Source organism: Mauremys mutica, chromosome 5 (genome assembly GCF_020497125.1).
Source record: "Mauremys mutica isolate MM-2020 ecotype Southern chromosome 5, ASM2049712v1, whole genome shotgun sequence".
Classification (NCBI taxonomy): Eukaryota; Metazoa; Chordata; order Testudines; family Geoemydidae; genus Mauremys; species Mauremys mutica.
The window spans coordinates 71,285,602-71,299,309 of record NC_059076.1 but is presented as its reverse complement, the minus strand read 5'-3'; the positions used below and the strand labels follow the sequence as shown (position 1 = coordinate 71,299,309).

The 13,708-nt window shown below is 38.2% G+C and overlaps 1 protein-coding gene across 1 annotated transcript in view; it reads right to left on the bottom strand.

Annotated features, from left to right (window-relative positions):
- Positions 1-13,708, bottom strand: part of TLL1 (tolloid like 1) — a 383,094-nt gene that overhangs the window by 17,098 nt on the left and 352,288 nt on the right. Inside the window, exons 22-23 of the mRNA XM_045020036.1 lie at positions 5,320-5,445; positions 4,251-4,378 (exon numbers count right to left, since the gene is read on the bottom strand). Of these exons, the coding sequence (XP_044875971.1) occupies positions 4,251-4,378; positions 5,320-5,445 (254 nt within the window). The remainder of the gene's footprint in view (positions 1-4,250; positions 4,379-5,319; positions 5,446-13,708) is intronic.

Genomic DNA, 13,708 nt, shown 5'->3' with positions numbered 1-13,708 from the left:
GGAAATATCATATTGCCTCTATATAAATACATAGTATGCTCACATCTTGAATGCTGCGTGCAGATGTGGTCACCCCATCTCAAAAAAGATATATTGGAATTGGAAAAAGTTCAGAAAAAGGCAACAAAAATGATTAAGGGTATGGAATGGCTTCCATATGAGGAGAAATTAATAAAACTGGGACTTTTCAGCTTGGAAAAGAAATGACTAAGGGGGGATATGATAGAGGTCTATAAAATCATGACTGGTGTTGAGAAAATAGATAAGGAAGTGTTATTTACTCCTTCTCATAACACAAGAACTAGGGGTCACCAAATGAAATTAATAGGAAGCAGGTTTAAAACAAACAAAAGGAAGTATTTCTTCACACAACACACAGTCAGCCTCTGGAACTCTTTGCCACAGGATGTTGTGAAGGCCAAGACTAACAGGGTTCAAAAAAGAACTAGATAAATTCATGGAGGATAGATCCATCAATGGTGTCCCTATGCTCTGTTTGCCAGAAGCTGGGAATGAGCGACAGGAAATGGATCACTTGATGATTACGTGTTCTGTTCATTCCCTTTGGGGCACCTGGTATTAGCCACTGTTGGAAGACAGGATACCAGACTAGACGGGCCTTTGGTCTGACCCAGAATGGACATTCTTATGAACTTGGGGACTTTTAGGACAATAAGCTGAGCAAAATTATTGCAGTTTTCTTTAACTTATTCTTTCTTCTGTGTATCTAGATGCATTTCGAGGCATTTGTTCAAAAATCATTTTTATATATGCAGTAGGGTGTTCCTCAAATTAAGTTTCACTTAGACTAATTTTCAAAATTGAAGTGTCAAATGAGCTTTTAAAATCTCTCTCTCTCTGTGCCATATGTAGACAGTTTCAAAAGCATTCTTTTTTCATCTGGACATCTAGTTTAAAAATTCCACAGTGCATGTCCATTGTTTCCTGGAACCCTTGATTACACAGAATGCTTCACTTTACTGTTACCAGGAAAAGACTTTGCAATGATTTATCAAAACTAAGAGCACTCACAGGAAAAGATTAGGTACACTGAACTTCAAAAATAATGCACAGCTTCAGGACTCACTTGGTTCATTTGGTGTGCAGAAGCTTATCTTTTCTGTCCATTGAGGCATAGGAAGGGTAGCAATGAACTTGAACTTTGTTTGGAAGCAAAATAGGAAATATTTATAAAATGGAAGTGTTGCATTAGTCTTATTGATATATGGGTCAAATACAAAATAAGTGATAAGCAGCTAACAAGATTGTGAATAAAATAATGTAATGTGTTATCTTCCCATACAAACATTTAGCACAGTTGAGAATTTCTAGTTGTGAAATGTTTTGCTACTGAGTGTTATATTTGTCCACTATACTTGATGGTGAGATTTTCAAAAGAGCTTAAGGGAGTTAGGTGCTCAGCTCTCATTAACTTTCAGTGGTTGCTGAACACTTCATTAGGTAAATAAAGAAGCCTGTTTTGTTTGATTAACAGAGTTTCACTATTTGGATCAGAAAGGATGATAACCCTTTATCTCTGTGATTTTTTTCAAGGATGGAGGACAACATGAGTCAACAGTGTGCCCTTGTTGCCAAGAAGACTAACGGCATTTTGGGCTGAATAAGTAGGACCACTGCCAACAGATCGAGGGACATGATCATTCCCCTCTATTCAGCATTGGTGAGGCCTCTTTTGGAGTACTGTGTCCAGTTTTGGGCCCCACACTACAAGAAGGATGTGGAAAAATTGGAAAGAGTCCAGCAGAAGGCAACAAAAATGATTAGGGGGCTGGAGAACATGACTGATGAGAAGAAGCTGAGGGAACTGGGATTGTTTAGTTTGCAGAAGAGGAGAATGAGGGGGGATTTGATAGCTGCTTTCAACTACTTTAAAGGGGGTTCCAAAGAGGATGGATCTAGACTGTTCTCAGTGGTGCCAGATGATAGAACAAGGAGTAACGGTCTCAAGTTGCAGTGGGGGAGGTTTAGGTTGGATAGTGGGAAAAACTTTTTCACTCAGAGGGTGGTGAAGCACTGGAATGGGTTACCTAGGGAGGTGGTGGAATCTCCTTCCTTAGAGGTTTTTAAGGTCAGGCTTGACAAAGCCCCGGATGGGATGATTTAGTTGGTGATTGGTCCTGCTTTGAGCAGGGGGTTGGACTAGATGACCTCCTGAGGTCCCTTCCAACCCTGATATTCTATGATTCTATGATTTTTTAAAACACTTAAATAACTTAGGGGCCTAAACCCCATTTTCAAAAGTGATTTAGATGCTTAGGACCAGATTTTCAATAGTATTTAGGCAGTGAAAGATGCAGGTAGTGCAGCCTAATGGGATTCTCAAAAGCTCCTAGGCAGGTTAGGCACATAACTCTCATTGACATTCAACTCTCACTTCCACTGACTTTCGCTTTTGAAACTGGGTGTCTGGGGTGCTTTTGAAAATGTTTGCCCAGATTTTATTTCAAATGAAAAAGGAACAGTTGATAAAGATTTAAGAATGGTTTCTTCTGGAAGACAGAAAACTAAAATTCAGCAAGGAAATCCAAATGCATGAGCTTTCCTGCTGAGTTTACAGGCACTCAAAGTGCTTTTATAAAAATCTGTCCATTTCTCTGGCTAGATAAGATATACACAAAATAAAAGTTGTTCATATGGGAGAAGTTCACTTGTTGGGAATGAGCCAGCACAGACCCACCCTCCGTCTCCACTCAACTTGAACACTCACTGAACCCAGTGAATGGGCAGAGCATTCGTCCCCTCTTTGTTTGTACGGTTTAAGCATTTAAAGCCAGATGCACAAAGGGACAGAGGCATTGCTATGCTCAGTTAGGCACATACCCAAAGGCTGAAATTTAGGCTTTTAGCGCAGATTGATTATGTAAGTGTTGCCTTAGTATGTTTTGCAAGTTCTATTTTCACACCACCCTGTCTCTGAAAAAGCTGTTTCCTACTGTTACGGTACATTTTCCTCCCCTGTTTAACTAAGACTGTTTTAAGAGAAAACTACTGCATTGCATTTTAGGTGAGATCCTTACCCCTGCTCGGGCTTCTTTATGCCAGGGAAAAAGGTTGGAGCAGCATAAAGAGGACCTAAGAGTTCAGTAACTGACTAGGGGACAATTCTCCTGGCACTAACACTGCAGAAGATGGCTGAAAGGCTGCATCCTGAGTTCTGTTCCACAAGCCTTAAATATAGGGGACATGCTGAGGGTTGGAAGGGCATGTTGGGTATGCGGCCACAGCATGCAGAGCTGATGAGATGCTTGGCAGTGTGATTCCCAGAGGGCAGTCCAGGGAATCTGCCATAACTTAAACAGGCCTCAGGGCTGTTTCACCAGGGTCCTCTCCAGCGCCTGGAACAGCTCAGGGTCAAGAGGGCACAAAGTTGGCTTAGGCTATGTCTTCATTGGAATCTGAGGTCTGACTGCAACATAGGTAGACATACCCACACTAGCTCAACCTGCACTAGCATAGCTAAAAACAATAGTGTAGACACAAGGGCATGGGCTTCAGCACAGGCTAGCAGCACAAGTATATGCCCAAGGGATATGTACCTATGTGCTTATATAGCCCACACTGAAGCAAGTGAAGACATGGCAGCACAATTATTTTTAGCCATTCTAGAATGGGGTAATGCTAGCGTGACTATGTCTATCTGAGCTGCAATCAGACCTCAAATTGCAGTGTAGACACACCCTTAAGGGCATCCCATCTCTCAAGCTCATTGCTGTACCACAATAATGTGGTGAAATCGAAAAAAAGCTGACAAAGTGCAGAAATCTTGTACAGCGAATCTGGAATGTCCATGTGAATTATGTACATGAAAGTGTCCCAAGCCCCTGAATCAATTATATATAATCAGATAAAAATAATACCCCACATCAATATTTGAGATTTTAAAAAAAAACCCAGACATTTGGAATTTTCATCTAAGTATTATGGAACACTCACTTAACACTCTTAAAATAATTCTTCACTGAAGGTTAAACTTCATATTAATCTTTGTTTTAAAATGTTGATATCTTCATAACACATTTTAGTAAATATTCATTGTTTTAAAAATAATAGGTTTTATTTTAAAAGTCAGTGGATTCTTACTAACTAATGTAATATAAAGGGCATACTTTTTGGCTGCCAATTGATCAGTGAACATAGCTCAATATTATTTTCATATAGTGGCCTGTGAAAGTGGCTGGTCAGCTCAGGAGGAAATTTGTTTAAAAAACAACAACACTTAAATAACTTACTAATTTGACTCTGTGACCAGGAGTGGCACTGATTTCCCATGTGCATTCCTTCCTACTTGGGTATTTGTCTGGCCAGTTAGGACTTGTGATGACTCCAGTCGGACTATGGATCTTCTGTTCACACTCAGCTGTGCCAATAATGATAGCATCAGTTAGTTTGGAAATCTGTGTTAAGATGTAGTCAGAAAAGCAGACTTTTTATCAACTGATTCATTGAAAGGAAAGGATTTTCAGGAAGCTAGCTAATCACCTCTTCAGTATCCGGTATCATGTTCATCACCTTTGGCAAATACTTCATGGAGATTAATCTAGCACCGCTTGTTTACTGATTGACCATTACATTTACAGTGTTGTTTACAATGGATCACACAAACCTTCTATAAACAAATTATATATATGAATGATATGCCTAAACCATTTATCTAAACAAAGTCAATATTTTTCCATTCCCACTACTAAGCCTTCCTCACAAATAAAATTAAGTAGAAAAACCCAGAATGGAATTCCTGCCTGAAAATTTCATATTTTGCTTTTCTGCCTTCCCACTAAAGCAGGCATTAAAGGTACTGAACCTTGATTTTGGAAACCATGATTAATAGAAAGAGAGATACTGTTGTTGGCAAAAGACTGCAAATGAATCGTGAATATCTACTGAGAAATGTCTGACTATACAAGGTCTTCTTTGTCCTAACCAAATTAGTAGAAGTGCCTCTCATTAAATAAATACTAACATTTAAATTTAAATAAAGCAAGGATAAAATGATAAAACTACTCCACCTTCTTAAATACTTGCCCTTCAAGAATCTCAAAAGACTTTATAAACATCAGAGAATCAAGCCTCAACACTCTCTGAAGGAAGGTCAGGGCTTGTCTAAACGGCACCACAGTCCAGACTAGAGGGATGTGATTTGTAGAGTGCTCTAACTGCCCCATGTAGACCCTGCTGGTTTGCATTAAAAGCTACCTCCCTTTTCTACATGATGATAACTTTCTACAGAGATGAAGATAACTTTCTAAAAGATAGCCGGGTCGTCTCTACTATCTGCTGTTCAAATGCCCTAACCCTTACCTTCCTTGCAGTCATGTTTATTTTCATGTAGCACAAATCCATTGCGGCACTGACAGACATAGCTTCCTATAGTGTTGATGCATTCATGCTGGCAGCCACCGTTGTCCTTAGAACACTCGTCCTTGTCTAAGGGATACACAACATGGTTCTGTGAGCATCACATCTATAGCTTGTAGAATGTCGACAACATTTTTATATGAATGTTTAAGTCCAGAAAAGGGTAAACTAAGGCACAGACCTTATTCTTCTCAGTATGGCAATTTAATTGTACCTTAGTTCTACCCATTCATGTTCAGCCTGCAACCTTGCACCATGGCACTATTATTTTAGTAAATTCCCATGGGAAGTGAGGCCTATTTCTCAAGAGACAGAACAAAGTAGTTTCAAGAAAATAAAGGATATAGAACAAATGGCTAATATTACTCTTCCAGCTAGTTTTATTGATATAGATTTCATAAAGTATCTCTTCAGTGGCTACAGTTCCATGCACAACAAGGAGTTTTACTATCTGGACAAACACATAAGGTATTCCCACCTCACACAAGTTTTACAATGTAGGCAGATTGGATGTTCAGGCCAAACAAAGTTTCAAGCTCTGCACATGTTGATATTAAAAATAAGTTACTCAGCATAAACATTATCAATTAGTTGTTTTGTTCAAGCAGAGTGAAAAATGTGCTTTGATTTTAATGAATCTGGACATTACAAAACATCTCAAAGGGGAAAATACATTGTTAAAAAACACAGAAAAGAAACTGATGTTAATTGTTTCGGGGAGATCTGCCATATAGCATGCAGTCCTGTTTATTAACAAGTAATCCTCTCTAAAAAAAGCTTTTAGTGTGTTAGAAATCAACCAGACGGTAGAGGAGAAAATATGAGCTACATTACACAGCCACCAAATTCACTGCAGGGAAAAAAGCCAAACTAGATTAACAGGCAGTCATTACAGCAGAAGGCATCAGCTGCCACCATTCTGTGTCATTTGGCTGTTGTCATTTTAGGTGGGGCTGGTCCATTAAATCAAAACTGGCAGACTGTTCCTGACATACATATATAATGCCATATCACACTGACCTCTGTCGTTTCAACATGCAAAAAAAATTGAATAAATTATGGTCATATCAGAAGTCAGACTGTTTCAGAACTGGGATGCAGAGCATGCATCTCATTTGCCCTCAGATTTCTTAAGATATTTGAAAGGGAGCGTTATTTCTTAACAAAATTAATATGCAATATTTCAGACCGTGTTTGGCTCAGTAGGAATTTCTACAGAAACACAAGCTGTCTTATATAATTTAAGCTTCTTGTTACTGTTTTACTCATATTGTATTACCTCCCCCTACCTTTGTTGAAGCATATATATATATAGTAATACAGCAAAAGGAATCTTTATTGTCTAAGTATTACACAATACCTGAGCTTTACCTGCCAAGATGTACTTGAAGCTTGACTTGCAAGCTCTTCAGTAAATGTATTTGTATTTACAATACATTGCTGTCAGGGGCGGCTCTAGGATTTCCGCCGCCCCAAGCAGGGCGGCACGCCGCGGGGGGCGCTCTAGCGGTTGCCGGTCCCGCGGCTCCGGTAGACCCGCAGATGTGCCTGTGGAGGGTCCGCTGGCCCCGCGGCTCCGGTGAACCTCCCGCAGGCATGCCTGCGGATGCTCCACCGGAACCATGGGACCAGCGGCCCCTCAGCAGGCACGTCTGCGGGAGGTCCGCCGGAGCCGCCTGCTGCCCTCCCGCTGGGACACCGCCCCAAGCGTGCGCTTGGCGCGCTGGGGTCTGGAGCTGGCCCTGATTGCTGTACAGCAACATGATGATGATACATATTCATAGAAAAGTCCTGCAAGTCAAAACCAAGTTTCCACTGCATTTTCATTTGTACTATAAATCTCAAATCTGTTTGCATTGAGAGTGCTTGGGAGCTTCCTGCAGATGTGAACAGATTTGAATGTGGAGGAACAGTTTAAAAGTAAATATACTTCACAGAAGCGGTTTATATTTGTGATCATTTAGGAAAACATAAAAACTCAGAAGGATACTTCTTGCAGGTTTTCTAATAGGAACACAAAGTCAACATCATTAATTATTTGATTTCAAGCAAAAGTTTTAATCTCTCATCTTTTCAAAAGCAAGCACTTGCACATACTCCCTGTTGCAAGCTTAGAAGGGTGACAAGCAAATAAGAAATTAGAATGCAACGGACAATAACAGAAACTCATTAGCATTTCCTCTCTTATATATTAGTAGAGAAAAAAATGGAAGGTAAGCTCAAATGCTTTCATCAAAGGTAACAAATAGGGACATTCCAGTAAAGTTTTGTAATAAATAAAATAAAGGCCCTTTCCAGTTCCCCATCTGCCAAATTGTCTGAAACAGAAAAGTCTACTCTCACATTAAATAAATATGTATCATTCTGAAGAATAATCTCAAAAGGGACATGTGCATAAAAAAATGGGCCTATGATGGATCCCTTCAAAGATCAGCTCTGTGCAAAACAATAATCAAAAGGTAGAAGAGATAAGCTTAGTGACACTAGGATGGAAATAATTTATTGCACACTTAATGAAGGATGCAATTGTTGAACAAACCTTATAGATGTTGAATAAATCAGTATGGATTTTTCCATCATGTCTGTAGCTCAGTTTCAAAATTAGTCTGTATTAGTTATAGAAACAAATGTTTTGCTTAGTAAAAACAAAATCATTTGTTGTGCTGACAGATGGAAATCAGTCTCCCAATTTTGAATGGATGCTTTCTGCCTTTTTGTTTGTTTGTTTCAATACTCAGTATAGGGAAAGATCCATTCTCAACAAAATGTTAGATTTTAACAATTTAAAGGACACGTGGTCATACCTCTGAGACCCCCAGAGGCCACCAGTCTGTGAATAATACGTACTTGGCCTGAGGGGGCAACCTGTATCAAGTCCTTGCATGATTCAAAAACAAAAATTTTCTCTTTGCAGGAAGTTTTCTTGTCTGTGGAAATAAATGTACCAGGATAGTGCCAGAGGTGAGTGTGTGCTTCAACATGAATCTGCTCAAGGGTAGAAACATTTAAGCTTTTCTTTTTAACTGCTCACTGAAACATAACCCACCAATTAAAAAAAAAAGACCCCAGTAAAATTCATTCTTATGCATCAGACACAGTGACTGTTTTAAATGAGCATGCAAAACATCATATTTATTTAAAACCACAAAAATAACTCTAGAGCACATGATAAATGGAAGCAGTTTAACAACAGGTTGCTACCAGTGATTAATCATACTATTGTTTAAGAACCTTATTCAAAGAAATGATTATAGCTGCTCCCATGACCATCACCTTTCCTACACAGAAAATCAAACATTTTTTTTTCTGAAGCAAGGCCATGTTGAATGATTCAGCAGCCTACTTTTCCTTGTGTGCCGACGGCAAAAACCTTGCAATAGGTTGCCCAATTATCCATATGAAGGGCACGAAACTTGTAATAGGAAGTTTTATGCTTCAAATCTTAATATTTAATTAAAAAAAAAATTGACAAAACTATTTCCAAAAAATATCAGTTATCTGTAGCCCCAAGATGGTTTTAAATTATCCCTTCCCCCTCCTCAAGACACTAGATTACATCTATACAACACCTGTTCTGCTACTTATAGAAAATCACCTTGAAACATCCCTCAAGTCACAGCACATGAATACACTCACACATAAGCATCCTTGACTAAATATGTGTGTTCTGGAACACTAGAAAAATTTGGGTGCTGATTGGCTAGTGAAGAGATAAGAATTTATTATTAGAAAAAATGGGTGTGTGAATGGAATTCAGTTGTTGACTCAATCTCTCTGATCCTCTAAAATGTATACTTTTCTATGACCATGTTAAACTTGGTGCATAAACCTTTGCAACCATGCAAGCTTATCTTTATATTTTTTATCTGAGATTCCCAGACTCCAAAGCCAGAAGGGACCATTGTGACCATATAGTCTGACCCCCTACATGACACAGGACAAAGAACTTCCCCAAATAATTCCTAGAGAATATCTTTTAGAAAAACATCCAATCTTAATTTAAAAATTGTCAGTGATGGAGATTCCACTAAGATCCTTGGTAAATTGTTTCAATGGTTAATTGTTCTCACTGCTAAAAATTTACACTTTATTTCCAGTCTGAATTTGGGTAGCTTCAACTTCCAGCCATTGGATCATTCTATACCCTTCTGTGCTAGATTGAAGAGCCAATTATTAAATATTTGTTCCCCATTTAGATACTTATAGACTGTAATCAAGTCACCCTTTAACATTCTCTTTTTTGTTAAGCTAAATAGATTGATCTCTTTGATTCTGTCACTATAAGGTATGTTTTCTAATCCTTTAATCATTTATGTAGCTCTTCTCTGAACCCTCTCCAATTTATCAGCATCCTTCTTGCATTGTGGGCACCAGAAATGGAAACACTATTCCAGCAGCAGTCGCAACAGTGCCAAATATAGGGGTAAAATAAACTCTCTACCACTACTAGAGTTCCTGTTTATGCATCCTAGGATTGCATTACCTCTTTTGGCCACAGCGTGACACTGAGAGCTCATGTTCAGCTGATTATCCACTATGACCTCCAAATATTTTTCAGAGTCACTGCTTCCCAGGACTACATTCTTTGTTCCTAGATGTCTACACTTACATTTAGCCATAATCAAAGACTTGTTTGCTTGAGCCCAATTTACCAAGCAATCTGGATTGCTCTGAATCAGTGACCTGTCCTCTTATTTATTTATCACTTCCCCAATTTCTATGTCTCCTGCAAACTTTACCAGATATGGTTTTATATTTTCTTCCAAATCACTGATACAAATGTTAAATAGCATATGGCCAAGAACCAGTACCTGCGGGACCCACTGGAAACATACTGACTCAATGATAATTGCCCATTTACAATTATATTTTGTGACCTATCAGCCAGTTTTTAATCCATTTAATCTGTGCCATATTAATTTTATATTGTTTTAGTTTTTAAAATCAAAATGTCATGTGGTACCAAGTCAAACACCTTAGAAAAATCTAAATGTATTATGTCAACATTATTACCTTTAATCAGTCAAACTGATAATCTCATTAAAAAAAAAGATATCAAGTCAGGTTGACAGGATTGATTTTCCATAAACCCATGTTGATTTGCATTAATTACATTACCTTCCCTTAATTCTTCATGAATTGAGTCCCAAATTAGCCACTCCATTATCTTACTCACAACTGATGTCAGACTGGCATGCCTATAATTACCCGTCATCCCATTTACCCTTTTTTAAAATTGGCAGTTGAGACCTGACTGTAAGATGCTGAAAGGCCTGTACCGGCACAATTGATTATGCCTGGCTTTTTGGGTCAATATCAGCTTAGCAAGAATTGTTTGTGGGATGGGATTGTCATAATTTTGTCCACCAAATTTGACTACATGAGATGTCTTATACAGAAACAGTCAATTTGTTTCTTGGCAATTCATAGGAACATCCTATTGGATCAGACTAATAGGCCATGTAGTTCTGTATTCTGTCCAACACTGACCAGGATCAGCTGCTAAAGAGGAAGGTACAACAAAACCCCATAGTAGTCAGTTGTGGGATAAGCTGCCCCCAAGGAAATTTCCCTACTAAAGTCCAATAGTTAGAAATGGGTTTATGCCTTAAATAGTGAGTGTTTATATCCCTTCCAAAACTTTTTCAAAAATATATTTACTAGTTTAACTCTGGATAACTCCACATAAATGTCTAATTTTTTGGAATCCTGCTCAGCTTTCAGCTATATTAGTTAATATGCTATGACAATGAGTTCCATCATCTAATTACGCATTCTGCAAACAAGTATTTTTTTTATTTGGTTTGAATTTGCCATCTTGCATTTTAAAAATGGAATAGAAACTCCTGATCTACTTTCCCCAAACAATTCATTATGTTGTGGTCCCTTTATCATGTTCCTTCTCATTCATCTCCTCTCTAAGGTAATCTGTCCCAATCTTTTCAGTCCTAGAAGGGGTTATGCAGTGTTGCTTTTCCACTTTACTCATTCCTGGAGGGGCTCAAAGAGGGTGGCTGTGGATACCTACACATCTTCCCCTAAGCATTCCATTAGATCCCATATACTTGTGAAGTGCTCAGAGAGAACAAATGGAACGGTGGTATCACTGGAATGCTTATGATAGAAAAGAAGGCATAATGCTGTGTATCTGCCCATGTGTTCAGCTAAGACTGTTGAAACCATCCCAGGCATGACTGAGGTGATGTTCCTGGGTAAGACTAACTGTTCTGCAGAACTTATTGGCAGTATGTACATGCCTTTTATTCTGACAGAATGATTACTACCTGCCAGACGGATACAAAAGTGTGTGTGTGTGTGTGTGTGTGTGTGTGTGTGTGTGTGTGGAGGGTCACACTTGAATATATCTCATGGAGCTCAGTGTTTCCAGCTTGTATGGGAAGTTTCCTCAGACATGAACCTACCCCAGTCAAACTAGACTTTGTCAACTCTCACGTAGACTACTGTAATGTTCTTCTAATTGGACTTCCTTCAAATGTGTTCCATTGACTGGAAATGTTACAGAATATAGTTGCTTGTTTGTTCCTTCAGGTAGCACCTGGGAGTCTGTTGCACTCAACTTCTAGCCAAAGGACATAATTAAAGTTGTAATATTAGAATATAAAATCCTTCATAATTTAGGTTGTCTCTTGCCCTATACTCAACAGTTACAATCCATTGGGGTAGGGTCCACTCACAGAATTTAGGCTCAGCCAGTAATGAGCTAGAAGGTAGGCACAGTTTTCATGGCTGAGGACTCGTGGTTGTGGAATTCCCTCGCAAAGGAGTCCCAAAATAATCCCTTGGATGTCTGTAAGAATGTTATACAGGATGGTGCCCTTTTCTTTTTTAAATGTCTTGGCTCTCTCCCTCATTTTGTTAATCTACTATCCTCTTGCTTAGCATTGCATGTACCTTTTGCTGGTGGGTGGATTGCCAGACAGATATTGGGTTCCCCCTTTTGCTAGATTTTATTGACTGGCTGTATAATTAGAATGGTGAAGTTTTAAAGAGGTTGAATTGATTCTATTATGATTTTAGTGCAATGCTTAAAGGCCTTCCAATACAACTTTTAAACTGAAAAATAATAATAAATACATGCCTAAATTCTCTAATCTATACATTTGCTAAAGATAGTCTTGTATTTTTCATAAGGCATAATTAAATGAGGAATTAAAGAAGAACATAGGGTCAGGCCAAAATGATGATCTAATCTAATGTCAACTTTCAGAAGTCAAAATATATGTGCTGAAGATTTCAATACATATAGTGCCCTCAATGCCTGGATCAAGAGCACATGTTGTCTATAATGATGAATTTCTAAATCTAACTCCTTTTTTTTTTAGCAGTAATTAGAGATCAGAGTGACAAACTGCCAGTGCGCTCATAACAAAGAAAAAACAAGCTTTTTATCTACTTTCAAACTCATTTGAACATCTTGGATTCAAAAGTTTGACTTAGACTAAAATATTATGAGGTGGGTGTTCTGTGATAAAAGGAACAAAAGCAAGTCATATAGAAGAAAACAACTAAATGAAAAAGGATGGTGAGAATGGAACAGAGTGGGAAACAGGGTGAAAAGTAAATACAGACAGACTGTGAAAAATGAGTAGAGAGCAGAATGGAATTGGAAAAGAATTCCAATGAAAAATAAATGCACAATATTCAGTGAATATGGAATACCCATATGGTATCCCATCCAGTTCTTTTGAAGGGTCTATCCCCACTACGCAAAACAGGTTTCCCTTTAACCAGAAAAACATTTTGGATCAGGTTCATCGCTAGTATAAGTTCCCTGACTTTAGTGAATTTAACCTAGAAATAAACTTAGCCCTTTAAAAAAATTGTGAGTTTAAATTACCAGGAAAAAATGGTTTGTGAATTAAGTTAGTTTTCAAAACAGAGACCAAAGGAAAATAAATAAATAAACAAATTGTCAAAGAATTTGACACGCTCATCCTTTGAACCCCATGAACAACAACTCTGGTCCCTCCCCAACACACACAGTTGTTCTGAGTTCTTTTTAGTACAAACCTTGGCTACTAATAGGGTTGACATTCTTTAAACAATTCATCTACACTTAAAAATGCAGAAAAAGAGATTGCTTGTTAAACAGAATCGATATTCAATAGGTTCATCATCCATAACTTTTGGGCTACAGCTAATAAGGAGATTACAGTGAATACCAGGGCTACTTTTGCTATACTGCACCACTATAAAGGTATCTAAATAATAGGATTTAACTCAGAAATATGTATATTGAATACTAACAGTGATCTGAAAATCTAGGACTAGATCATGTTAGTCACTAGCCCTTATTTATAGGATAATACAC